At 49.9% G+C, this 27,927-nt stretch overlaps 2 protein-coding genes across 11 annotated transcripts in view; one reads left to right on the top strand and one right to left on the bottom strand.

The window, feature by feature from the left end:
* Positions 1-21,778, top strand: part of HABP2 (hyaluronan binding protein 2) — a 31,234-nt gene extending 9,456 nt beyond the window's left edge. The window contains exons 2-13 of the mRNA XM_045803178.2: positions 2,393-2,429; positions 9,090-9,200; positions 10,630-10,737; positions 11,937-12,053; positions 12,948-13,067; positions 13,566-13,737; positions 14,929-15,026; positions 15,884-16,139; positions 17,159-17,301; positions 18,072-18,206; positions 19,562-19,707; positions 20,402-21,778. Of these exons, the coding sequence (XP_045659134.1) occupies positions 2,393-2,429; positions 9,090-9,200; positions 10,630-10,737; positions 11,937-12,053; positions 12,948-13,067; positions 13,566-13,737; positions 14,929-15,026; positions 15,884-16,139; positions 17,159-17,301; positions 18,072-18,206; positions 19,562-19,707; positions 20,402-20,566 (1,608 nt within the window). The 3' untranslated portion in view covers positions 20,567-21,778. The remainder of the gene's footprint in view (positions 1-2,392; positions 2,430-9,089; positions 9,201-10,629; positions 10,738-11,936; positions 12,054-12,947; positions 13,068-13,565; positions 13,738-14,928; positions 15,027-15,883; positions 16,140-17,158; positions 17,302-18,071; positions 18,207-19,561; positions 19,708-20,401) is intronic.
* The window catches only part of NRAP (nebulin related anchoring protein), a 69,631-nt gene continuing 62,608 nt past the window's right edge, over positions 20,905-27,927 (bottom strand). For 8 of the 10 annotated variants that reach the window (XM_045803169.2, XM_045803177.2, XM_045803175.2 and 5 more), the window contains 5 exons: positions 27,674-27,778; positions 24,263-24,370; positions 22,728-23,039; positions 21,838-21,969; positions 20,905-21,260 (listed from right to left, as the gene is read on the bottom strand). In XM_045803169.2, coding sequence (XP_045659125.2) covers positions 21,156-21,260; positions 21,838-21,969; positions 22,728-23,039; positions 24,263-24,370; positions 27,674-27,778 — 762 coding nt within the window. In that variant the 3' untranslated portion in view covers positions 20,905-21,155. Of the gene's footprint in view, positions 21,261-21,579; positions 21,746-21,837; positions 21,970-22,727; positions 23,040-24,262; positions 24,371-27,673; positions 27,779-27,927 lie in introns of those variants that run through there. The other 2 variants (XM_087862695.1, XM_087862697.1) reach the window with 2 other exon arrangements.

Genomic DNA, 27,927 nt, shown 5'->3' with positions numbered 1-27,927 from the left:
TTGCCCTTCCTCTGTCAGGCTCCCCAACATCAACCCCCTTCCCACACAAAATGCTCAGCCCTCATCTCATTCTTTGCAGACACCAGGCCAGGGGACCGTGAGGCAATTAAATGGGGCACGCACAGTGCAGACAGCAAACTGCCTCTTTACCTTTTGCATCCCTCTCCCTCCTCAACCGTTTGTGGTAGAATTTGTCAAATCTGCAGAAAGTGGAAAGAATAACACACCGAATATACATATAGATCTATTCACAATACCATTATCATTCTCAAGAAGTTCCACGTTGACACACTAATAGTCCCTAATATAAGTCTATATTCAGGTTTCCCAATTACCCCCATAATGTCCTTTATAGCTTTTTTCTTTTTTAAATCAAGCATCACTCACTGCGTTTGGTTGTCACGTCTCTTTAGTCTCATTTAATAAAAAACAGCCTCCCCATCTTCTTTGTCTTTCATGACACTGACATTTTTGTAGGGTCAAGGCTGGTTGTTTCATTGAATGGCCTCAATTTGCACCTGTCATGTTCCTCGTGGGTAGATGCAGGGTAAGCACTTTTGTCAAGAATCCCATTTGTTGATGTCGTCTGCTCCGTACATCCTGTCAGGCTGCATTCTTTCTTTCTACCTGTCTTTTCTAATTTATTGTCCATCTGCCTAATTCCCAAAAGTGGTTAAAAGGCCAACAGTAAAACAAAATCAAAACTTCCGCTGGCAGGGAGAGGAAGGTTGATGTGGGGACTGGGAAGGTGACCACATTGACCGCAGCTTTTTGGTGGCTAAGACCCATAGGGAGACCTGTCAGGGGCTAGAACCCTCCTTTTCTAAATCGGAGGTCAGCAAACTTTGTCTGTAAAGTGCCAGATAGGAAATATTCGGGGCTGTCTGGTCTCTGTCACAACGACTTTGGCGGTGTAGCACAAAAGAGGTCTCAGACAATGCTTAAAAACGGGCATGGCTATGTCCCAATCAAATTCAATTTATAAAACCACACTTCCGGGTTTGGCCCCAAGGGCCTGAGTTTGCTGACCCTTGAATTAAGTAAAAGCAAATATTCTAGCTATTAAATGAGTAAAACTTTCTTTTTCCGGTAAGTACTGCATTCTAAAAGGAACAGTTCATAACACTATTTATTTATTCAGCAAAAACTCCAAGGATCGTCATGTGCTAAGCGCTATGCTCAGGATGGGGTAATACATCAGTGATGAAACAGACGGGATCTTTGCCTATCTGGAGGACAGAGTCAACGTGAGAAGCAGATAACATGCAGATAAACAAATGTAAACTACATGTTGCAATAAGAACTATGGAGGAAATGAACAGATATAGTGACAAAACAGTGGGGGAAGGGTCATACCTATAGGGGAGTTGAGGAAGGCCTCCTTGAGAAGATGACATTTAAGCTGGGACCTAGTGATGGTCATGAGAGACAGCTTTCAAGGCAGAAGGAAGAGCAAGTGCAAAGGCCCTGGGGTGAGAGGAGCTTGGCTAGTGCCAGTTGGAACCCAGGTGTGGCTGGAGAGCAGTAAGGGGCAATGGAAGGGAGGGGTATGGGAGGAGGTTTATAGCTTGTGGCAGGGGTTTGTATCTTATTCCAAGAACCCTGGGAAGCCACTGGATAGTTTTAAGCAACTGTCCCTCCCCAGCCTAAGGGGCTGTTACCCAAGGCAATCACCTAGACTTGAGTGTGAATCCAAATTCTATCACAACTATGTGAGCACTGAGCCTCAATTTTCTCATCTGTCAATGGGCTAAGAAGAGCCTCCTTGTAGGGCACTAATAAGAAGGAGATGCGGGGGTGCCTGGGTGGCTCAATCATTAAGCTTCTGCCTTTGGCTCAGGAACATGATCCCAGAGTCCTGGGATCGAGCCCCACATCGGGCTCCTCTGCTGGGAGCCTGCATCTTCCTCTCCCACTCCCCCTGCTTGTGTTCCCTCTCTCGCTGGTTGGCTCTCTCTCTTTGTCAAATAACTAAATAAATAAAATCTTTAAAAAAATAATAATAAATAAAAATAAAAAAGAATGAGATGCAACAACACACAATCAGGAGACAGGAGATGCTCAGTCCGTGCCCATCACTGTCCCTGACGAGATTGTCTACACCTGGGCGGCCGCGCCCCGGCGTGGGAACAGGTACGCACAAGCACCACACGTCCGCACCAAGGAGGATGTTCAACCCACACAGGAAGAAGGGAGCATCTCCAAACAGGCCCCACCCTCTCCCTCCCACCCATCCCCGCTACGGCCGTCCCAGAGCACCCAGCGCTCCTGGTCCTCCCACGTGACCCGGGGGAGTTCCTCTTGGCCTGCGGGAGCTCAGGGAGGCGCCCGGCCAGTCAGCTGACTCAGCCTTGCTCAGCCCTGTGTTGGTTTGTTTTTTTGTTTTTTTCAGTTCTCCCTGATGTCTTTACTGATAGACCCGGACCCAGGTGAGTGTGTGGATCACCCTGGGGCTCCTCACAAACTGCAGGCTGGTTCTGGGATGGAAGAAAGGGGACCCACGCATGTAAGTGTTGGCATAAGCTCAGGGTTCAAATGGTTCAGACGTGTGGCAGACCCCTTTCGAGAATTTTCCCAGAAAAATGCACTCCCGGTGTTTGTCCTTCTGTGCACATATACCATGCTTGACTAAATTTTGAGTTGCCCGTGGATACCTCTGGTCCCCCGTCTCAGGACCCCAAGGGCAAAATTGCTGATACAGTTAAATTCCATCGTTTTACAGAGAAGGAAACTGAGGCCCTGGGAGGGGAGGCTGCAGGTCACATAGCCCATTAGTGATGACAGGAGATGAAAAGGCCAACGCAAAGCGAGGGAGGCATTGGGCACTTACTGGCTCCCGGCAGGCCAGCCCTGGGCCCCCACTCGCTCCACTCCTTGGGTGGGGAGCCAGGTCCTCCACGCTGTGCCACGCAGGCAGTCCCCAGGCTGACCTGCCCCTGCGGTGGCCTCCCACCTGCACCCCCACCACAGCCCCCCTGCCCGGTGCCCTCAGCTGTGCCCAAGCCGAGCAGGGCTGTTCCTTCTGCCATCATCCAATCTTGGTCTCTGACTCTGGGCCCAAGTTTCCCTTCGCTGCTCTGAGGCCCAAGGGAGAAAACTCCATGCACAACTCCATCAGGGCAAAGGCTGGCATCCCCCACTGGCAGTGACCTGTGCTGGTCACCCACAAAGGCCCAGGGCCAGGGAGACAGCACATGGAGAGGGCAGTCACGTCTAAACTTTGGATCAAGGGCTTATTTGGACAGGGAACAACTGGTCAAAATCCACGTGGCGGTCAATATTCTCCAGCAGCAAAGCCACGGATGGACAGACAGACTTGGGCTAGCTCAAGGCAGGTGATGTCTGACCGTCGTCCACCCCTTAAGCTCAGGGAATGTTTGTGGAATTGAGCATGGCATGTGGGTTTTGAGAGGGTCTGTGTCTTTCCCCAGAGCAAAGGAGACTGTTCTATTCAACAACATATAATTTAGTTCCTTGAAGGAATCGGGGGGCTCCTCCCAGTAGCCCGCATCAGCATCCACATGTGGAGTCCAGTGGGGGGGGTGGCAAAGCCAAGAGGTGGGAAGAGCTGCCCCCTCCCCGGCCTTCAGCGCACACCAATCAGGCACCAGGTGTCAGAAAGACGGAGCTCCAGAACTGTGGGGTCACACAGTGGACGAGGAGCATAAAAGAGTCAGAAACCTCGCTCTCTTCAAGGATTTGAAAAGCAGACCCACCCCTAGTCCATGCGGTCAACTTTGTGAAAATTAAGAGATGTTTCTACCTCAAGACACTGTGCTGCCATCTTCCAGAAAATTGCAGAAGACATCGACAGTGACGACGAGTTTCTGATACCCTGGCACTGAAGTTGTGCAGTGAACAACTTGAACAACTGGAAACAGTGGTCCCAGTGAACATGGATCACAGAAAAGGGAGGATTCACTATCTGTGTTCATAAGGCTTTTAGCTTTAATGAAAGAGATTAGAAGCGATAGGATCAGATTTGGTCTGCAAACAGGGCAACTTCCTCACCATCAGAGTCGTCCAAAAATCTGTATGGGCTGTTGGGCTCTTGGGAGGTAGCAAGTACTCCATCACTGGTGTTATTTAAACACAAGCTGAAAAACCATTTAGTCGGGAGTGGAGAGTGCTGGATTTAACATTCTGAAATTCTAGGCTCTAGAAGAACTCTATCAATAGCTTCTACCAAGAGTTTGGTGAGTAGATGAAGGAATCCTGGAGGCCACCATCCCTGGGCTCCCAAGTCCGTCTCGAGGTGTTCGGTCAACCTCTGGCTGTGGAGCAGGGCGAGGCGTAGTAGCCGGGCCTTTCTGCAAAGAGCAGTTTCGGTTTTCAAAATGCCCCTGCCTGTGTCTGCTCTAATTGCACACGGGGGTGGTGCTTTGATGGAATTTGTCAGATCCCAGCTGGCTTTAGAAAGCAGTGTGGCCAAGGAAACACCACGGCCGTGTCCACAGGCAAGCTGTTTCTGTAGCTCGTCTGGCTGGACACAGTGCATGGCGAGGGTTTTTGCTGGAGCAGAAGGCACCTAGGCCACGGTCCCCAATGGGTGGCAGAGGACATGGCCATCAAACAGCCCAGACTCTGCTCATCTCCCCAAAGCAGGTGCCGTGACAGCCAACGGGCCTGCGGAAATGCCTCTTCAAAGCTGGCTTGGCTCTGCCCAGCAGCACAAGCTGAGCCCATCCATCAGCTGTCCTGCCGCCTGCCAGTGAGGGTCTCCGCTGAGCTTGCCCTGTCAGCCGGATTGGAAGCGTCAAATACAGGCCAACAGGGCTGGGGTTTGGGGGAGGCCCTCGGAGGAACCGTCTGTGCCACGGTGATGGATGACGCCAACAGGGACAGCATTCCAGAGAGTTTTCTTCCGTTCCGCACATCTGGCAAGTTCCTTAACCAGAGCAGCTGCAGAGCCCCCATCGCACAAGCTCTGAGCTTTTTCCGAGAGACCCCGGTACAGACCACAGTAATCCCGGTTGAGGGACTTGGAGCATGTGCTAAAAAAAGATTTCTCGACGTGTGTTACTTCCTGGAAGCTGAAACCCGCGGAGCTTTCACGAAACACAAACCCACAAGAGGCTCCTGGGCCAGTAGAAAAGCAAACCAGACTTGGAATTAGGCAGACCCGGGTTTGGATGCCACTTCCTCCTGCTCTCATTTTCCCACTTCTGTCAAATAGGAGTAAGAATGCCTATGCCACGGGGTTTCTCCGTGGTTAAGACTATGTGCCACCCCATTTATTTAGTATAGTGTCCAGCACACAGAAAGTTCTCAATAGATAATAACCAGTTATTGGGATGATTTGAGTTAGCTCCGGATACTCTCACCATCCTTCCTGATAAGTTCTAGAAACACTCTGATAAACAGACAAATCCACAGGGATTTCTTTTTATACCTGATATAAAATCCTCCAGACAGCTGCTCGCATTCTTCACCCAAAGCATTCTCCTTTTCTACAGCCTAGAGAAAGTCTCCAATAACCTGTATTTGGACCTGGAATGTTTTCTTCCAATCCAGCAATGGAGGCAAATTCTACGTCAGGCTGTAATCCCTCTCGATGCAGGAAAGCACTTGGACAAATTTCTAGACCCTACAGAACTCATCAGGCATTTTCTTCACCAAATGCCTATGCCCCAGATCTCACGTAGTTTCTCTCCTAAGTTCCCTGTTTCCTCTGCTCCAAGCAGATACCAACTTTGCTGGCCGAGCTCCGTGCCTGCTGTGTGCTGGCCAGTCAGAAGGAAGGGAGGCCCCACCACAGAGGGAAAAACTCACTTAAACACAGCCATTAACTGGGCTCTGTGCTGGGTCTGAGGGGTACAAAGAAGAATAGACATGGCCCTCGCTCTTAAGACGCCAATAGTTGGAGGGGATAATCAGATAGACGAAGTTGAATAATAAACCACAAGAAAGAGGTGCCATCTGAGCTCCAGCCATGAAACCGAACGCTGTACAGCCCCCTGGGCCGCCGAGGAACGCTGCAGTATCTAAAATCCTTATCCCACTGCAACCCAGTATCAGCCAAGCCCTCTGTGTTCATTCGTTATTACTGCAGAATATACTACCCTAAATTTAGTGGCCTCGACCGTTAATATTCTTAATAGGATAAGAATAACGTCTCAATTCTTTGGGTTGGCAATTTAGACCCGGTTCAGTCGAACATTTCCTCTGGTCTGGACCAGACTCAGCGGACGTTGGCCGCGCCTCCTCACGTGTCTGGCGTCAGCGGATAGATTGGCTGGGCTCTCATGTGCCTGAGGCCTTGACTGGAAGTGCTGGGCCTTCTGCCGCCCCACACTTTCTCTTATCCTCCATGGAATAGGCCAGACTTGAACACATGGCAGTCACAGGGGTCTGAGAGAAAGAGAGAGAGAGGAAGTGGGCAAGACTTGTTGAGACCCAGGCTTGGAGCTGGCACACTGTCCTTCCAGCACATGCTATTAGTAGTCAAAGCAAGTCCCAAGGCCACTTCAGACCCAAGGGGTGGAGAAATCAATTCCATCTCTTGGTAGGAGGAGCTGCAAAGTCTCACTGCCAAAGATGAGGCGACAGGGAACGGGAGCAAGTCGGGGCCATCTTCCCCCATCGGATTGGCTCCTACGGCACTAAAGCGCCAATGTGGAACGTGAAGTGACCTCATCCAGCTCCCCTGTCTCTCCACTCCCCGCTCACCTCCTTTCTGGGCTGGCTTTCTTCCCCCACTCACCCTGGCCTGGAAGCGCCGTGTTGGAGGCCACATCCCACTCTTTTCTGTACATCTCTCCATTATTCCCAGTGCCTTCCAGAACATGATGTCATACTTGGCCCATCGTAGGTGCACAACGCACGTTTCTTAGGTAAACAATGGGATTAAGTGCCAACAGCGTAGAAAAGACAAAATAAACTTTAAATTTGGAGGCGGAGAAACCTTGCTGGGAATCCTTCTATAAAGCACTCCGAAAACATGGGACAGGCACCCCAAAGCTAAAGGAGCTTGGTGCCTTTCCTTGCCCAGAACTCCAATTGGCTGGCTTCTGGTGACCTGGGGCCACTGAGCCTCTGTTGGTTCTCTCCACCTTCAGTAAGGGCCCTGGGCCTCTCGGGGAAGAGTGGAGCCTTTTTGCCTCGTTTAGTAGAAGCATGACTCAAAGCCTACATGCCTAGTGAGGCCTAGTTTCACTGCGAGCTGAGCAGACCTTGTTAACAAGGCTGGATTCCAGTTAAAATCCTCCAGCAGACATTTCAGCCATCCCCTGCCACCTAGAAAAGTCACACGATTCCATTTATGTAAAAACCTTCCCCGTTTCCAAATATCTGCAAAGGGAATGATTCTTAATGGCCGAGCTGAGATTAGCCCAGCTGACCTTCAACCCGTGGGAGGGATGGGAGAAATTACGGGAGCGCTCTGAAGGCACTTATCTATAAACACCTGTTGGAAAAACAAAAATAAATTCTCTAAACCAAAAAAGAAATAAATAAATGATGTAATCAGCTCATTACCAGCCCATTGTCTCTCCCAAATGTCAGTTTGAAATCTTTCATGTCAAACTCCGAAAAATGTTTTTTTCCCCTCACTTTCTTACTCTCTTTCTCTGCTTTATCGTGCTAGATGGAAAGAAACTTTATTTGCTCCAGGAAGACAATGGCCTTATCTTCAACCTAGATCCTCGTCCCTGGAAAGGTGGCCTCCTCTGGGAGCATTTTCATAGTGGGGAAAAGCAGCTCGCGAGAAATAATGAGCAAGCAAAGGGAGTCTTGACTTGACACTGTGATAAATGAGGTGAAACTTTGGCAAGGAACCAGAGTTGGCGTATTCAAAAAGGAAATAAAAAGATCGTTCCATTTTAATGGGAAATATAAAACAGCCATTGTGCAAAAGTCGATTTTTCAAAAGCCAAAGAGATAAAGACTATAAGGGAATGACTGAGAGACGAGGGAGATAATGCGGTTGATAAGCAGGCCGAGGGAAAGTGCCACGCTCCGAGCCACCGGCCGGCTCCGTGGGAGCGCCTTTGCAAGTCTCCTAACTGCATTTGCTCCTGCCTCATTACCATATGCATCTCCGGACAGCTTCCTTACAAACTTAGCTTGCAGCCTTGCCACACTCCTGCCGGCCGCGGAAAGCAAAGTCAGCCCACCTTTCTTCAAATCCCAAACGCTCTCCACGAGCCATGGAGCTACCAGCATCTTCTAAGTCCCCAGATGACAAAGAGCCCGAGCCCAGCCTTACACGTATGCACTTGTTCTCCCCATGGACCTGCCTAGCATGAGGTTGACACGTGTGGGCAGTGCCACACCCTGCCCCGTCTCTCACTGGGCCAAATCTATGACCTTCTCTCCGTTGTCCTTGGGAGAGTCCTAAATAGTAGGCTGGGTATGTGATGGGGATGGTTGGACCCCTTTCTCCAAGGGTAAGTGTGAATTAATAGAGGCAGTGGAAGAGGCCACAGCTGACGCAGTCGAGATGATGCAATTTCTGGGTTTTATGGGGGTCAAATGCCTTAGTCCGTTTCCTGCCATTTATTCGCCATGTGAAATTAGCTCTGTACAATGCTTAGCACAGGGCTCAGTACATAGTAAAGGCTCAATCAATCCTAGTTGTTAGGATGATGCTTGAGATAGAATGAGAGTAGTTTGATGGTGTGACCAAGAGGAAAGTGACGAGTTTCCTTGACTTCATAAGCTAAGGTGACTAATAAAGGCCCAGGGAGAAAGTTTATTCACAGAGGCTCCCAACAAGGTGACACTGGGTCTGACCATGGGCACCTCTTGTGTAGGACCTTGGACACCTTCTAGACCCCAATCATTTTCCTGCTGTTTACAGATAAGCAAACCGAGGCCCCGAGAATACAAGTACTTGTCCAAGCTCACAGTCAGTGGAAAGCAAGCACTTGACTTCTCCCCATTTCCAATCAGGCGCTCTGGACCCTGCCAAATGCCAACACTGCCTTGCTGGGTCATAACACACCCCAAATGAAAACTCACGATGCCTAACCCCTTCTGTCCACCCCATCAGCTGGGGAGCTAGAAAGACACATGGGTCTTCCTTCAGGATTTGGAAATCTTTAGGTCTAATGATTAGGGTTTCTTCCGTCCTCTTCCCACTTCTGCAGATTGGACCCCTGACTACTACGAGAATAGCTACGAGGAACACGACCAGGCAGAGAGCAGCACTAACACTCCTGCCTACCAGGAGAATCCGGACTGGTACTATACGGAGGACGGTAGGTGCCAACGCTCTTCGGGGGGCCCCTGGGAGGAGGCCAGAGCAGCTAGAAGAGAGTTTGTGTGCGACTATATGCAGGTGCCTCTCTCTCCTCTCCGACGGGCATCATAAACTGAGTATCGAATAAATGACTTAGACTGCCTTTTTTCAGTTCCAATCATATACTAGCAGGACAGGGGAGGTTGCTAGAGACTCTCTCTCCCACCCTCAAATGACAGATGATGCAGGTGAGGAGGCCAGGACTGGAGTTGACTTAGCCAGGGTCACACAACAAGTTAGTGCATCATCATCTGGGTCTCCTGACACGGTGAGTGAAAGTCATGTTCAAGATCACTCCTCAGCTTTGATTACAGGTAGGTCCTAATTACGCAGAAGGGGCTGGGTTAGCATTCAGCATCAGATTGTAGCTTTCACAAATTTGGCATTGAAACTTCCCTTCCCCTTCTGCTGTGTTTTTCTTTCTCCTTACACTCCTGGGAAGCTTTCCACCGTTGTTGATGTGTGTGCATGGGTATGTGCGTGTGTGTGTGTGTGTGTGTGTGTGTGCACTCACACGTGTGCTTCTACATTCGTTTTGTTTTTGTGGCTTCTTAACCCAAGCAATGGGACAGAAGGAAAAATGAGAAGTGGGGCCCAAGCAAAACCATGTGACGAAGCCAGGAGAAGGAATGGAATGCACTTAGCCGCTAGAATAAAAACTGTAACTGTGCGAAGTGGCCTGGAAGGCAGGGCCAAGATACAGGGCATCAGGGGAACATCAGAAGGGACCATCAAAACAAGAGCTGGGCCCAGGGATCCTAGTTCCTGAACCAAAGAACAATGTGTGTGAACAGAAGGATAAAGAATTCCCCAAGGGAAGATCCATTCAGACAACCATGAAAAGCCAAAGGCACAGATGAAATATGACAAAATCTAACTGAACAAGTAGTTGAAGAAAGATGAAGGCCACTGGGTCATTTCCTCCTCGCCGCCAATTCTTCTGTCACCCTCTTGCCTTTGGTCTTCTTTCCTGATGTTCAGAAAGCTTGTGTTTCATTAGGGGTGGGTTTTCTTTCCCCACTCCTGACCTCCACCCCCGGGCACTGGGAGTAGGGGAGGTCTTCAGGCTTATGAAATGCCTTCAGCATCAGAGGCAGACCCCGTGGCACTCCCAGCGAGACTGGGAGGAGAAAACACTGATGGTGGAAAAGGGGAGTTTCTCAATGAGAAACTCAATGAGATTCCTTCTCGCCTGTCCTCTTACTAACCTGAATCTCTCTCTGGTCCTATGACTGCAGTTTTCCTTGCTCTTTCAGGGCAATTCACGTTTCCTCCTTTCCCCATCATTCACTTTCTCATTCGGAGTAGGAGACTGAAATCTGATGAGCAAGTAGGGGCTTCTCCCCTGCTATTCATTGCGGTCATTGACTTCCGCCCACGTATCATAGATCCGTGCCTGTCCAACCCCTGTGAACATGGCGGGGACTGCCTTGTCAGCGGGGACAACTTCACATGCAGCTGTCCAGCCCCTTTCTCTGGAAACAGGTGTCAGAATGGTGAGTGCGCTTTCACTGGATTCCTTCTTCCCTCTGAGTTGAACAAGAGGCAGTTCCTCCTCCAACTCAAGGGGGTAAAAAGGGCTGAATGATTCATGGAAAGGGTTATAATCATACATATTGTATCATCTATAATGGACTCCTCAGCATGAAAACAAGCAGCATCTCATTGAATCCTCACCCATGCATATTGGCTAGATGGGTATGTCCATTCTATAGATGGGAACACTGAGGCTAAGAGGAGATAAGAGCTGGACTCTGATGTATTCTACACTCAGGACTTTTTGCTTTGAGTGTTTAGACTAATTACAACAGAGAAATACTGTTCTCAAATGAGAGGGAAGGAAGAACGTGAGGGCATATGAAGCCCAACCCAGTTAGAGAAAGGGAGCCCAGAGATACAGAGAACCTTCTCATGGTCACACAGCTAGTTAGGAGAAGAGCAGATATTAGCATCCTGCTGCCTGGCTCCCATCCCCATGCTCTTTCTTCCTGCCATCCTCACTTACGGAGACTCTGATAAAAACAATGTCTGCCTCGGTGACCTCTTATGGGCATAACATGAAGCCATGTTGAGAAGATACAGAACTCTTGTGGGCTAATTGCACCCCTGGAGAGAACGTGGATTTTGTTCCATCTAGTGACCATCTAACTGGGGTGAGGGAGGCAGTGAGGATCTTTAAATAGGGCTTTATGGTTACCTTCTTTTGTTTGTGCCCTCTTCACCCCTTCCTTCCATTTTCAGTGCTGTCAGTCCTTCAATAAATGTGTCAGGATGGTTTGGGGTATCAGGCATTAACATAGTATCTGGGCTCATCCCTCAACTTCCCCAAAGAACAGCAAAATTGTAAATGAAATATAAAATCAACTACAAAGCAGAGAAACTCAAATTGCAGCTTTGTTTGTTGAAGGTGTAAAAATTATCCAGGTTTTTTACAAAGATAGAGTAAAAAAGAATATGAGCCCTGGAGGGAACTGGGCTGCAATCATCCATGACCCAAGGATTTATTTTAAAAAAAACAAACTTTTTATTTATTTTTTTTTGGTCCAGGAGTAGCATGGTATTTCAGGACCACAGACAAGGGCATGCGCTCTGTCAGTCGCTCTCACCACCCCCAAACATTGTATTGTGCAGGTACCCCAGTAAGTAAAATGTGTCCCCAAATCATGTCGCTTACTTCTCAATGGATCTCCTACAGTGCAAAACAAGTGCAAGAACAACCCATGTGACCGGGGCGAATGTCTCATTACCCAGAGTCCTCCCTATTACCGCTGCGCCTGTAAACACCCTTACAGGGGTCCAGACTGCTCCACGGGTAAGTGCTGGAGGCCCCTTCTATGCTAGGTTTTCTCTTTCTGGCTTGTGCCGAGGACGTCTGCAACCTATTGTGTAGAAGTCCAGATATCTCTGATGTTTTAGTGGCATCCAAGATGACCCATTTAACTAGGACTTTTTAAAATGTATCATCCCGCAGCGCCTGGCTGGCTCAGTCAGTACAGCATTCAACTCTTGATTTTTGGGGTTGTGAGTTCGAGCCCCACATCAGGTGTAGAGATTACTTAAAAATAAAATCTTGAAAAAAATAAAATACATCACCCCTGGAGAGTCTAGGGGGAATTGACTAACCTGTGTCCCCTCTCATCCAAAAAGAATAATCATGAAACTCTTTTCCTCCAAGAAGTAAGCCCTGGTCTATTCCTGGAATGGGCCATATAGGAGATTAAATCTGTACTTAGTCACTGGTATGAGTCAGGCGTTGTCCCAAGAGATTTACATTTTTTCTTTCATTCTTCCAAAAATACCATAAGAAAGAGCTTTACAGATGAAGGAACTGAAGTTCAGAGAAGTTAACTAACTTGCTTTCAGTCACGCAGCTATCAAGGGGCAGAGGCAGGTTTCAACGCAGCTCAGACTGGCCGCCAGGTTCCTGCTCAGTCTACACCTCTTATTCCTTACTGAGCTAGCCATCTACTTAATATGTTCTCCTTTGCATGGCCTCCATCATATTGCCTCACCCATGTTTGTTTATGTTCTTAAGGTTCATGTGTACGTTTGCTAGAGCGTCAGTGGGTCTGCTTTCCTCTTTGGTAACACAACTTTTGTGAAAGGGTGGGCACCAGAAGAGTGCCACCGATATCTCCTCATCATCTCCGATGTAACCACAACTCCTTCTGAAAAGCCTTCCTGGCCCCATTTCCTGTGTTCACAGCGGTTCCTGTGTGTAGGCCAAATCCCTGCCAAAATGGCGGCATCTGCTCCAGGCACAGGCGGAGAACCAAGTTCACTTGTACCTGCCCTGACCAGTTCAAGGGGAGATTCTGTGAAATAGGTATGGGTCTCTACCTCCACTTCAACAGAAACTTGGGGCCACAGTAAGGACTATGGGATCCTTTTATGTTTGGGTTTTGTTCCCAGAATGGGATTCACGTCAGGATTCCCAAGCTCTACTGTTGCCTCTGCCTTATAACCTAAGGGCATAGGGTGCTCCTGGCTCCGTGTAAATAAAGTCATAAACTGGGATGTAGGGCAGGCAAATCAAACACACCTGGGCCTCTCTGGGCCTCAACCCACAGGCCACCAGCCCTTGTGTGAGCCAAAATTAAAAAACTAAGTTCCATCTACCCACAACCACCATGTTTCATGTTTTTAAGCTGGGCTGAATGTGACATATACAAGCCACTTCCTTTCTGGAATTCATGGTGGAATCTCAGGGTGAACAATATTCAGAACCGGTTCCTCTCCCCACCTGATCACACCTGCCAGGTCCTTTTCAGGAGCTGCATGCCAGTCCCTCTCAGTTCCTGTGTTCCTGCCTGCTCTCTCCAAGGTCCTGATGACTGCTACGTTGGTGATGGCTACTCTTACCGAGGGAAAGTGAGTAAGACAGTCGAGCAACACTCATGCCTTTACTGGAACTCCCACCTACTCTTGCAGGAGAATTACAACGTGTTCATGGAAGATGCTGAGACCCACGGGCTTGGGGAGCACAACTTCTGCAGGTAAAACCTACCTTCTTCCCCATGAAGAAGCACCCCTTGGGTACTTTTTAGTGTAAGGGTTTGTCTGTCCCTTTGCCCTGCTCCTAGTGTCCCTGGGCCAACTTAGAAATTGGGGGGGGGTGTGGATCACTGAAACTCATCAGCTTTCTTTCTAGGAAGGTTTTCCTACACAGGATAGGCTAGGGTGTGCTGCTATAACAAATAGCCCCCAGATCCCAGTGGCTTGAATACCTCAGGGTTTAATTTTCACTGTGGCTGCATGTGTCGTGTGGGTTGGGGAATGAGGGTAACTTAGCTCCACAAAGTGACTCAAATACCCAGGAAAGGCAAGGAGAGACTCAAAAATGGAGCATGAGTTTTTCATCACCTAAACCTAGAAGGGACACATCACTTCTGCCCACATATTTCATTGGCCAGAAATAGTCATGCCATCCTGCTTAAGTTCAAGGGAGAGATATAGAGGATAAAATGGAATGTCTGGTGAACATTGCGATCTCTGCCACAAGGACGTTCAGGTTTTTCCATGTCAGGATAATGCCATTTCTATCCCTGGTGATGACTAGCTACCTTCATCTCCTTCTGCTGCCTCCAGAATACACTGTTGGCTTCCTCCAGTGCTGTAACTAAGGCCGAGGACACATATCATCTGCATATAAGGGGCAGGAATTTTTTGTATGGGTTTAAAGTGGTTCCATTAAGCCAGAGGACTTCCCTTGCACGAAATGCAAGTTACCTCCCACTTTCACTCACTTTGAGCTTTTCCTTTCGTGGAAGGGTTTTCAGGGTGATGCCCATGGCAGACTTCCTTAGAGAATAACCACACATGGAATTTGAAGGTCTGGGCAGAGGAGCCCTCCTCTCACCATGCATCTGTGGCTATTTCACTTTCTTGGCAAAGGAGAATCTTCAACAGGGATCTCATTTCTTTTCCTACAAACACTTTGATATGTCCCATGGATCCGGCACAAGGCTTGTTAACTATTTTCTGGTCATTGGGATTTTCCTCTGCAAGTTAAGGTTTTGCCAAAAACACTTACGTGCCAGGGTTTGTTAACCTGTTAGAGGAATGAAATGGAATGTGGCCCCCAGGGGAACACAGGAACTTGGTACTTTCTTATCCAAATGTCCTTTGATGAAGTTCAGTGGCTTCACCAAGCCTTGACCATGGGTTATTTTCTATTTTCATTTTAGAAACCCAGATGGAGACAAAAAGCCCTGGTGTTTCATTAAAGCAAACAATGCAAAGGTGAAATGGGAGTACTGTGATATTTCAGCTTGCTCAGCCCTAGGTAAGACCATGGCTGTCCAGAAACCCCAGTAATGGTGAGGCTACAGGTCAATAGATAGATGGTCCTGTCATCCCATTTCTTCCAGCCCTGTTCACCCGGCACACCTGTTTTTCCGATTGCCATCCCAGTAGAAACCCAAATGCCCAATCCTCTGCTCCCCTTTCAGGATGTCTAGCAAGCCTGGATACCTTTGTAAACTGAGGCCAGTGATCCAGCTATAAACTCATGTTTCCTTACTCCCAGTCAGTGCACTCAGCAAATACTTATGGATTGCTCACTATGTTCCAGGTACTATGTCAGGTCTTCAGTATACAGTGGTGATCAAACATTGGCTGAGACTTCATAGCTTCTCAGGGTGCAACCTGGACAGAATTCCAGCTTCACAATCTTCCTGGCAGGCTTCTCTGACCCACCTCTCTATCCGTGTCTCTACCCAGGATTACCTCCCTGGATAGCTTCAATTCTGTGCCTTTGCTCTCATGGTCAGCTCTGTCTAGAATACTCCATCCCAAGTCTGATTTTGTCCATATCCAACCATTCTTTAAAAATCAACTCAAGTAACCCTTCCTCCAGTGGTGGGTTTACATATTTACACACACATTTTTGTATAGATGTCAAAATAAGAACTAAAAAGCAACATCTTCATTGTTAATTCTATAGACTTGCTTCATAGGAATCCATGTGTTAATACATATTAACTGTGCACCTACTATATGCCCACCTTGTATGCATCAGTGCAGTCTCTTAACTCCGAAGCTTGCTAGGCTGCTGGACTCAGTGTCATACCTCTGACAGGTTCCTTCTGAGGCCCTGGAAGGAAAATGAGTAGTGTGACTTTTCTTTCTTGTGTCCCACAGACATTGCTGACCCAGAGGGAAGCCCCACAGAACCTCTGACCAAGCTTCCAGGGTTTGATTCGTGTGGGAGGACTGAGATGACACAGAGGAAGGTCAAGAGGATCTATGGAGGCTTTAAGAGCACGGCGGGCAAGCACCCGTGGCAGGCATCCCTGCAGACCTCGCTGCCACTGACCGTCTCCATGCCCCAGGGCCACTACTGTGGGGGAGCGCTGATCCACCCCTGCTGGGTGCTTACTGCCGCCCACTGCACCAAGTAGGTGCCTACTGAAAGCAGAGACCAGGGAGACTCAAGTCCCTGGGGGGTGTTCTCCCCTTCCCATCTGAGCAGCATTTTGGTGACTCTGGCAGGCTCAGAGGGGCTGATCTAGGTCTAAGAGCAAAAGAGTGGCTCCTTAAAACGAGATAGAAAAGAGCTGCCATGTCTAGAATGCTTACCACGCGCATTGCATGGATTATGACAGGTAATCCTGAACACTATCTACTGCAAGACAAGCTGAGGAAGGACAGGGATTCTTACCTTTATTAATTGTCATATACCCAATGCCTACTGCAGGTGAAAAAGTTGATTGTTATTCTCATTTCATAAACAAGGACCCTGGGTCTTGGGAAGGTTTAGCACCTTGTGTAAAGTCATGGGGAAAGTGAGTAGGTAAATGGAATATGAACCCAGACTGACCTGTTTCCTTAACCTCTCCAGTGTTACCCTGAACACAGAAAAATAGCATGCTCCTATCTGATGCCACTACCATGAACTCCTGGTGGTGTGTGTCTTTGGCCATGACACCTGTTTGGCCTAGAGAAGCCAGCACCTACTTAGGAGTCTGAATTACCACCACTTCCCCTGATTCCCCAAGTTCATGGTCAGGGCTGGTCCCATGCAGCCCAGGTTTTGGTGGCAGCCTTGAAGATCTTCCTATCCACCATCATTAAACAATTTCTTCTGGGATTCCTCAACCATGCAAACATTAGCATCCACAAAGAATAGTTGTTCTAGAAGTTAATTGGCTGCTCTTTAGCAAATACTAGGGGGATGGGCGGTCTCTCAGGAAATGTGGGATACACGTTACAGCTTGCATTTGGAGACCATGTTTCCTCACATTTTCTTATTTGGACCACACAGCAGAGTTCTGTGAGCAAGATGACAGTTATAGATGAGGATGCCAAGGCTGCAGAAGGTCAGTCATTTGTCCAAGGTCACCCAGCTCACTGGGACCAGAGCCAGGGCTTAGTGTCAGACTCTCAAATACCAGACCATTTTACCTTCCCTTGCAGCATAAAAACCAAACATCTGAAAGTCGTGTTAGGGGACCAGGACCTGAAGAAGACAGAATTCCATGAGCAGAGATTCGGGGTGGAGAAGATTTTCAAGTACAGCCACTATAATGAAAGTGAAGAGATTCCCCACAATGATATTGGCAAGTGTCCTCTATGGTGGATCTCCCATGGGTCTTCTCCTGGGTAGATTTCATTATGGATGGAAAGCTGAGGTTTGGTTCTAGAAGGTGCTTTTATCTTCTTGGTCCCTCACAGACACTCTAAGGAAGAGAATTTATTCCAGAGCCCTTTAGTTAGAAAGGTCTGTGTTGATGTTATCGATAAATGGGGGGAAGCTGTGCTAGAAAGGCTGTATTGTGGAAAGAGCTCAGCCTTGACTCCCAGCTCCCTCCCTTACTAGCTGGCTTCACTTCTCCAAGCCTCAGCTCCTCCACTATAAAATGGGTACACTGGTGTAAAATGCTCCGCTTCTTGTGTGTTAAGTGACATGGTGTGCATGTGTCCCGTGTACATCTGGCATCTGGTAGGTGCTCGGATGTAGAGGCAAAGATGTTAAGCTGCTGGCTGCTCAGGGTGTACCCCAGTTCTCCATTCCTGGGACCTGTCACTCTCTCTCCTTCCTCAATATCTCTTTTTCTTTCCCTCTTGAAGCCTGTTCTTAAAAAATTAAACAATGGATTAAAATGGATTAGAAATGATTTCAAACTCCACTATTATTTTTTGGTATTACTCTCAGCCTGAAGTGTGCCTCCTCCCCAGGTAGAAGTTAAAAGAATGCAGTGGCGGAGGAGCAAGGCATTTGTTTGTTAGGCATTGGGAGTGGGGCCTTGCTATGTCTATCTCCTGATCAAGCTAAAGCTAATGACAGAGAGGATATCGTCATTCATTTCCTCTTTCTCTCCCTACCTAGCTTTGCTCAAACTGAAGCCAGTAGATGGTCACTGTGCTCTCGAATCCAAATACGTGAAGACCGTATGTTTGCCTGATAGTGTTTTCCCTTCTGGAACTGAATGCCACATCTCTGGGTGGGGTGTGACAGAAACAGGTGAGTCTGGCCATGCACCCTCCTGAGACTCAGGTGAGTTGCACTAACCAGAGAAGAAAGGGATCAAACTCCACATTGCTTCTGAACTTGAAATCAGTATTCCATTGAAGGTGTATTACCAAAAGGAAGAGATTGCCTCATGGCTAAAGCTCTAGATAAATCTTATCACCTCCAAGGAGTCTTCCCTGATCTTTGTATCTGTCCCTGTCTCCAATCTTGACTTCCATCAAGCATTGATCCCATACCCACGAGATCGCTCTCCTTCCCTAGGTAGATTGGAAAGAGGATAGGTTATAAAGATGGGTTTGGCATCAGACAAGACTTATGTTGGGTTCTTGGCTTTGTCGCTTGGACAGTTGAGTTTGAGTTCCTCCATAACCACACTTACCTCCTAGGTTTGCAATCATGATAAAAGGAGCTGATAGAATTCTATGGAGATATTCACTAAGTCAGCCCCGAGGGTAGGGTCTGAGCTCATTCATTTGTCTCCCCTGGAGTGCTTTGCTCAGGGGTCTTCTCATCATGGGCATTCTATAAATTTTCTTAAGCCAAGCTATTGATTTGTCTCTAGGATGTGCTCTTATCTGAAAAAGTAACCACAGGATTAATTTCCTCATGTGTCGACAAGATTATAATCTCTAACATACGAAATTCAGAGGCATATTTCAAGTTTTTCTCAAAGACTCAAAGTAGATCTCTCTTCCCCCCAAATCTTGTCCTTAATAATGGAAAGCAAGTAACACTTTAAATAGACCTGTATTAGTGAAGAAAATGAAATGTAATATACAAATTTGTCAGAAGGCTTTTGGGAAAGAAGATTTTGGGTTAATCAGATCTAGGGTTAGCCAGAGACCAGTCTTCATAGCTATTTTCACTGTCGCACACATAAACCTGTCAATATCACCGTGCTGACCAGAGCAAATTGAGCAGAACAGAGGGTCCTCAGGGGAAGAAATCTGTGCTCTGGGAAGTAGGTAATCTAGAGGAGTGACCAGGGCACTACATCCATCATTAGGAATCTACTGTGTGCCAGCCCTCTGCTAGGAAATTTAAAAAATGGTTTAAAACACTATCCCTGCCCTTCTGACCTGCTGGTCTAGTTGGGGAGACAGAAGAGGGAATAAATGATTCTGTTCCACTGTGATATAAAAACAGCATGGAAGGTCTATAAAACCACAGTGAAGACTGGAGGCCAAGAGCCCCCATCCTTGAAAGATGAGATTCCTCTGCCCATCTCCTGGAAAAACCTTCCTTTCTGAGTTCAGACCTGTGGCCATCTTATCAATGCTAGCTTCTGGTGAGGCAGGTGTCACCCGGGTCCCCAACAGTGGTGACTTCTTTTCTCTACCCCACAGGAGAAGGATCCCGCCAGCTCCTGGATGCCAAGGTCAAGCTGATTGCCAACGCTTTGTGCAATTCTCACCGACTCTATGACCACATGATCGACGACAGCATGATTTGTGCAGGAAACCTTCAGAAGCCTGGGAAAGACTCCTGCCAGGTCAGAGATTCCAAGTGGCACTTGGAGAGGAGACATGGGCAGGAGCTTATGCTCGGCAGAGGCCAGACTGGGAGCCCACGGCTGGGAGGCAGGTTCCGAGGCCCACCTGCCATAAAGCTAAGGCACAGGCAGGCATACCTGTCCTGAGGCAAATTCGAATCCACACCCATCCAGGAGGGTCCAGCATAGTAACTGTTGTGGTCACTTTGCCTGCTGTGTCTAATTTAATTCTCGTGACACTGGTGAAGGGGATGTCATCATCATCATCTCACAGATGCTTAGAGAAGTGATCTTGGCCTATAGCACCTGGCTGGTGAGTGGCAGAGCGGGAATTTCCTTCACTGTGTTTAAACTTGAAGATGGTGCTTCTGGCCACGGTCCTGGGCAGCATCACTGCAAATCCCAACAAGGAACTATCCAAAGGACCAGTGGTTAGAAGGAGAAAGATGACAGGCCCAGAGAATTCTCTGCCAAGCCCTCATGGACTCAGGCGCATACAGTGGTATTCATTTCTCTCCCTTCAGAGCTTTGTGTCTTAGAAGGCTTCAGAAGAGCCCTGCCACCACTTTCCAGAGAAATCCACTGGGGCGATTTCACCCCATCGCCCCCTGGCATCTCCTCATGGAAGGTGGAGGGTGTCTCTGAATGTATTCTGATTCACAAAGCTGAACTCATGTCTCTTTTTCTCCCTTAGGGTGACTCTGGAGGCCCTCTGACCTGTGAGAAGGATGGCACCTACTACGTCTATGGGATAGTGAGCTGGGGCCTGGAATGTGGGAAGAAGCCAGGAGTCTATACCCAAGTTACCAAATTCCTGAATTGGATCAAAGCCACCCTCCAAAAGGAGGGTGGCTTATAAGGTGTCTTCTGAACCTGAGAGCCCATTGTCCTGAGCACCCAGACAAGGCTAGGCCTCATGGGCAGCACCGGACATGCTGAGAGCCCCCAGGTGGCCACACAGCCGAGTGTCCATGCTCTGAGCAGAGACAACCGCCACCCAGCCTGGGGATCCCTGGACCAGCATGTCTACCGCTTTATCAGGCTGCTTTGTGGGTAACCCAAGAAATGCCAGAATCAACCCAATAGATACTTTGTTGGCTTCCCTTCAAACAATGGTAACTTCCAGAAAATCACAGACCACATTCACCTCAGACATTTGCAAATGTGGGATTTCAGAATGACCGGAGCCAGTGGGAGTCACCTTAACATCTTTATTCCTCACCCCAGACACCTAAGGCACGCCACAGACCCGGCCACCCCCTTCCAGGTTCAGACGGGGGACCAAAAATACAACATTCTCCGTGGCTTTCTGAGAGTCATTGCTTTAGTAAAGGCGGCTCGGGGATGGGCTGGTGAGCGGTTTTTTCAGCTCGCTCAAATGGAAGCATGTCTCTGGTGGGCACATTTCCTCCTGAGCCCCTTTCCCAAGAATCCTGGGTGAACGCTGCTCACAATGGCAGAACCTTCCTTCTGTTGACGTGCAGAATCTCCGTGGCATCTGGGTTCACGTCCCCCCTCTGATGATATGCGGGCTCCACAGCCTCTGGCCCCCCCTGCGGAAATCAAACATACCTCCCTGGGTCAGAATGAAGCTTCTGCCGGCCTCCCACAGGACGAGCAGCCTCAGATGCCCCGGGAGCATTTCAAATGCTCCCCCTCCCCTGTCCTTCCCCTCCTCCACCCTCCCCAAGAGAAAGGATCCTCGAGGCAAGAAGGAGAAAGAAGCAAAGCCAATCTCTCATTTAGACGTGGTGTCTTTCTTCTGAACAAAGTAGGGTTCAAAACCCAGACTGTTGCAGCCAGTGAGTCCCTGACCCTTTCTGTGGATGTAACGAGCAAGCAGTCAGCACAGCCTGGGCTGCCGTGGCCCGCGATTGAAGGAGCCCCGGTAGGCTTGTCTCCGCACAACTAATGGCTGCGACTTCAGAGAAAACCCTGCAGGAAGTTTAACCCGGTGTCATCCGCCTGGTCATCTCAGACCCATGAAATTAGGCGCCTTGCTCCAGCTGCATTTCACACTTCTTTAGAGCCAGCTGACCTTTGGCCAAAAATAAAGTTTGAAAAGAAACAATGAGTTTGCCTTTCCCCACAGCCTTGTTGGCTGGGATGGGTTTGCGGCTGGCTACTCACAGAAGCCCCCCGGAGAACCAGGCCCCCCGCCTTGGCCAGTTCTGCTGCCCGCCGAGCCATTTCCACTTTGTAGGAGCCGGGAGGTGTCCAGCCGATACCTCTGGTCAGGTTCAAGTCTGATTTGTACTTGACCTTAGGGGACGGAGGGAAGCAAGAGGAATAGGTCAGCAGGGTCTGGGGCGGTTTGGCCACAGAGTGGCCTCTGTGGAATGGAGCATATGCCATCGTCAGTAAAGCCAAGACGAGGGGGGCAAACTCCTCCTAAGCTCCCTGGCACAGAGGGCCCGATGAGCTGTGAGCTGGGCCAGCATGTCGCCGAGCTTTGTATCTTTCGGCTCATGCAATGAGAGCGACACTGGGGGTGGAGGGTGGGGAGGATCGGTTCAAGTCTCAGCTCCCACCTCCACTCGCTCTGTGGCCTTGGGAAAGCCATTTCCCTTCTCTGGGCTTCAGCTGCCTCCCAGAGAAAATGCAAGGACTGAGTTAGGGAACTGCTAAGACCTCTCGGAAACAGCATGGTAGAACCATTGAGAGCTTGAGCTCCCACATCAAACCAAACTGGGTTCGTATCTGAGATCTGCCACTTATTTGCTGGGTGATCTTGAGTCAGTTTCCTAACCTCTCCAGGCCTGCGGTTCCTCATCTGAAAATGGGGCAGGGATGGGTTGCTGCAGGAGCTCCATGGTGTAATGCTTGAGAAAGCATTTGGCACTGAGCCTGGCCCACGGTAAAGACTCAACAAATTACAATTATGATTCCTTCTGGCACTACAGTGTTAGGTCTCCCGGACTCTATCTCAGCCCAGCTCCCCCCACCCCCAGAAGGTCATGTGGGATGCGGTGTGATGGCCAAGGCAGCAGAGGAAGGCTCTTGGCCTGGGGGGAGCTCACATCGCTCTGCAGCTGGTGGGCCTTCTGTGCGTGCTTCAGGCCCAGCTGCTCCGGGTCACAGGTGGGCTGGGGCAGGGGCTGCCTGTAGCACACGTCGCTGGCCAGCTGCTGGCTCCTCCTGGCCTGGAGGAAGCTGGGCTGGTCCAGGCGGCTGTGGAACTGGGACCGACTCTTGGCAAAGTCCTTCTTGTACTCATTGTCACTCTGGAGTTTGCCGACGCTGAGGAAATGCCTCATCCTTGGATCGTCGTTGACGCTGCGGTAACCAACCTGCAGGCCCCGGTCCCGCAGGAAGGCCTCTTTATACCGGAACTGCAGGTCAGAGGAGCAGAGATGGGTCCTGGGGGCCTGCCTCCCCTCCCGGGCCAGCCCACAGGATTCTCAGCAGGAAGTTCCACGACAGGGTAAGAGCATGGCTTCAGATTCAAGTAGACCTGGGATCTAGATCTCCCTCTGCTACCTTCTAGCTGTGTGGCCTGGGGCCAGTTACTGAGTCTCTCTGAGCCTCCGTTTCCCCACCTGATAAAACGGGACAACGAGCCTCCGCCCCACGGGATACAGAGAGGATTCAACAAGATGGGGGCTGGGCTACCTTTCTAGCACAGGTTCATGCCCGCCGAGTGGCGGCCAAGGGTATTCATGCTGCTGCAATGAGTAACCCAACAGGAAGAGCAATGTGCCCACTCTCTCAGCAGCCACTCTTCCTTTGATTCTTCCCAGCTTACAGGGACCCCGCCCAGGTTCCTCAAACCATCTCTAGGGAAGGATCGGGTTCATTTTGTTTTGCTTTTTAAATTTCCAATCCATCAAAGTCCCATGGGTGGTTCTACTGCATCTGATTAGTATGTAGTGGTAACACCCAAACCAGCCCCTGCCTGCCTCCCGGCGAGTCCACCAGGCACAGGCTTGGTTGTCACAATGGCTAGTTGCTAAAAATATCTCTGAATGCTTGTTCTTGATTTCTGGACTGACTGTGGGCAGATGCAAGCTATTCATGTGTGATCCGTGATCTACCTTCCTCTTCCATAAAAATGGCTGCCATGGTTTGAACACCTGTTCCTTGCATGACACCGTAAACCATTTTGTTTTCAATCCTCCATCAATCCTAGGAGATGAAAATTAAATTCCTATTCTGTAGATGGAGAAATCTGCTTTCAGAGAATGTAAGCAGCTTGCCCAACACCACACAGCCGAGTCCTAAGTGACTTGAGCCAGGATTTGAACTCAAAATCAATCCTGGGGAAAAGCTCAATCTCTTTCTACCCTGTCACCTTGCACTTCAGCTAGAAGGCCCTTTATTGTGCAACAACACATCAGTCACGTGTTAGTTGACTTTTAGATACACAAACGTCAACTTTTAAGAGTGTCCTCCCCGATCTGAAATTTCTGGCTAAGGTTCTAGAAAATAAGGCCTATTTTTAATTTCACTTGAAATACTTGTTCAGTTTGGGGTCCTGGTGGTTTGCTTTTCAACAGAACTGCAAAAAGCAGTCAAACCTATCAGTGACAGAGGGAGAGAGAGCCTGAGGTCTTACGTCACTGGCGATCTCCCTGGATGCCCGGGCAGTCTGGAATGGGATGGCGTCCAGCCTGAAGTCATAGCCACCAGCCCGGGTCTGTTCCCAAGAGTTTCTGTAGGCTTTCTAGATGGGGAAAAGAGAGAACTGAGTGAGCAGGGAGTGAGAACGACACACCGGGCATGTTGTTAGTTCTGAGCATAAATGAACGCACACCCTCCACCCTGTAGGTGTCCAAGGACAGAGCCATGGCCCCACATCCATCCCAAGGATGTCCCCAAGCTCTGGGAGTGGTGGGGCTGGCCATGAAGGGCTCAGCTCTAAGCTCCTGGCCTGAGCATCAGGCCCTGCTCGGGGGGTCTGGTGTCTGCGGGTCTGGCTCATTTGCTACATCCTGTTGGTACCAGAGGTCCCGCTCTACTCCTTCCTGTCTTTGCATTTACTTTCAGTGCCTCGGGTTTTCAGCTTCTAGATGCCGGAACTCGAAGTTCAAGAACTCTGCTTCTTCCCTCATTCTGAAAGCCCTATTCCTTGGGTCCTGGCACCCATGTGTGTGTGAGTTCCAACGACTCCGCGCGGGCCCCTCGGCTACTTCTGAAGCCATGTCACACCATCTCTATGAAGCGTGCCGCCTCCCATAGGCACCCTTGGTGCCCGCACGGAGGGAAGAGCCTCCACCTGAATGAAATGGATTGCCAAGAACCTGACCGAGTTCCTGACCCATGTATTTCACATCTTCCTCTTTCATTTTTTCCCTTTTGAAGTTGTTCTCGCACACCCTCCAGGAGTCCGTAATCACATCCTCTTGGTCCTCAGGTAGACCCACATACCCGAGAGAGCATCAAAATCTCCCATGCCTTCATGTAGCTAATATTTTTTTTTCAAGATAAGGGAATGGCTCCATGAAAGGAGCCATCTGGAGATGCCAGTGGAGGGCTGTCCTTTATTCAGCCACAGAGAAGGGAGACGGCAGGTGGGGCCCAGGAGCGGCAGGTGATGAAGTGACAGCCCCAGGCCGTGTCGGTGGCTCACTCATTCCAAGAGCCACGGCAGGTCAGGAGGCCCCTGAAGAACCTTACTTTGGTCACTTGGAAATACAGGTCATGGCCGAGGCTCTGTTCTACAGGGGATTGAGGGGATTAAGCAAGGAAGGATGGCAGATAAAAAGCAAAGTGCCTCGCCTCACCGCACAAGCGGTCCTGGAAGCAGAGGGGCCCCCGGAGCTGGAGCCTGGCCCAATGGGGGGGCTCCACATTGTTATGTCCTGCCGTCCACCACCTTCACCTTCATCATTGCCTCCAACTCCAACATCCAATACACCAACCATGAGCCAAATACCTGCCGTATCCAGGGCCCTAGACATACAGAGCCAATAGTCGTTGGAAGAATCGCCTAATTGATGGGTCACAAACAGGGCCCCAAGGATTCGATTTACTGGGTCACCACCAAGTGGAACACGCAGGACCGAGGGACTGGTAGAAGGGGAGAAACATTCAGATAATGACAGAGCGACCAGCACCCTTAGCCTTATGCTCCCTGGTACAGTGGGCCCACAAGTAGCAGTATATATAGCAAATAGAGTCCAAGGCCTTAGCATCCCCTGGGAAGAGGACAGTTGGTGCCTTCCCACAAAGGGCCTCCACACCGGATCTGGGCGAGGTAAGGATGCCAAACTTTCCTCAGCATCAAACTCTGACGTCGCCCCACTCTGGTGTCCAATGCACCCCAGCTTCCGAGCCTCTACGGCGGAGGGTCACCTAGCGAGCGTGGCCGAAATTGGGGTTCTCCCCAAGGCGCCGGCTCCCTTTCTCCTGCTCCTTCTCCCTGTATACTATTTGCTCGATTGTGATCACTTCCTCCCTGAGTTTTTTTATTCTGTTGAGGTTTCTGCCTTGCCACCGGGAGCCTTTAGATTCCGTAGGCTCTTTGATTTGGAACCCTGGGCGTTCCTCTTCTTTATCACAGTGGGCGCAGTTTTGTCCTCATCCTCACACATTAGAGTCATTTGATTTTTAGTTATTTCGGCTGCCTTACACATCTCAATGGCTTTCTTTGCCCAGGAAGGTCACTTTCCCTCCACATCTTCCTCACGGAGCACTTGATCCAATTGTGTGCATTCTCCACGCCCCCGAAGAAGTGCTCTTTCAAAAGAGGTTCATGAGTTCTCCATATCCGCATGCCCCGGCGGCTAATTTCAGCCCCGGGACTCTGCAGACTGGCGTCCCTCGTGAGCCGGAAGATGCTCTGTCACCAGCCTGGGGTGGCCGTCCTCCTTCAGCTGGGCCCCAGATGGACTGGCGGCTTTACCCCAGTTTTCAGGGCTCTGGGCCTCCAAGCATGCAGCCCACGGAGGCCCGGCCTTCCCCCATCCTCGAAGCACTAATACGATGGCTGTTTTGTCCCGGCTCTGCTGAGGGGGAGGTCCCGCTTCCCCCAGATGGAGGTCAGCCCACCAGAGCTGCTGTTCTAAAATTATCGCTCGCACATCCCTCAAAAGCCTCAAATGTCATAATAACTCATATTTACAAAGCACCATCGCATTCACTGCGTGGGATCCCACAGGGCTTTACAAACGCAACAAACTAATACACACGCTAACTAGAAGGCGCCTCTCGCCGACCCCTGCAAGGCAGCCACCTCTGGGGTGCACGGGAGCAGCTGTTGATCTGCACGGAGCCCCAGGATACAATGGCCAGGCCAGGGAGGGAAGAATGGCCGGACTCTGGGAGGCCCCGCGCGGCCCCAGGCCGACACACTCAGCCTGTGTGATTCTGATCTGACGGTGTCTTTTGATTCTGCCGCCTGGCTACCTGTTATCCCCGGATCACAGCTTTGCTGGCCGAGCGGCGGCCTATTCTATGGCAACCGGGGGCCTCCAACCCCCGCTAACAACAAGCCTGGGTTTAGGAAACAGCATCTTGGTTATGCACGCAAAGGGCAGACATCTAAGGGAAACAGAAGTGTGGAGGCCACCGCCTCACACACAAAGGAGCCGCTTGTGTTTGTACCTGATGGACGACAATTGTGTGGTGAGAAAGTGCCACCGTGCCTCCAAAGTCACCCTGCTCTGAGGGCTGAGGAGACGCGTCCAGGAAAGAAACAGAGCAGGTGTCTATGCCTGCCAGGGCCGGGGGAGCACCTGACTGCGGTCTTGGCCGTCCCGCCCAGAACCAGAATTTGCTAGCCGAAGGAACCACAGGCATTGGTTGGCCCAGCTCTGTCCCATTTTCCAGTTGAGGAAACTGAGGCCCCACGAGGAAACGGGCTCAGAGTCACACATGGGGGCTGTCTCATTCTCGGTCCCCGCATTCTTTCTGTCTCAAGTCCTCCTTCCTGGGACTTTTCTCCCCCCAACAAATAGAATCCAGTTTGGGTGTAGATGCAGTTGCAGGAGGAGGCACGTGCCCCACGAAGCGTGACTTCACTTACGTCACTCAGATGCAGTGCGTTGAGGCGGGCTCTGGCGAAATCGGGGTGGTCGGGGATCGGGGTGTATCTGTGCAGGGACTCCGCATCCCCTGACCTGTACAGGCGCTGTGGGGAAGACAGGCTCACGGTAAATGCAGAACAGGCCCTGGCTGAGGTTGCAGGTAAGAAGCAGGCTGCCCCTCCCTACCGGGTGCTGGTCGTGGGAGCAGAACCCAGCCCTGCGCATGGAGGGCATCCCTCCAGAACCCACCGGC

This window comes from Ursus americanus, chromosome 6 (genome assembly GCF_024610735.1).
Source record: "Ursus americanus isolate L20-20 chromosome 6, mUrsAme1.1.p, whole genome shotgun sequence".
NCBI classification, from domain to species: Eukaryota; Metazoa; Chordata; class Mammalia; order Carnivora; family Ursidae; genus Ursus; species Ursus americanus.
Note: the sequence above shows the minus strand (reverse complement) of the source record. Positions and strands in the feature narration are given on the sequence as shown.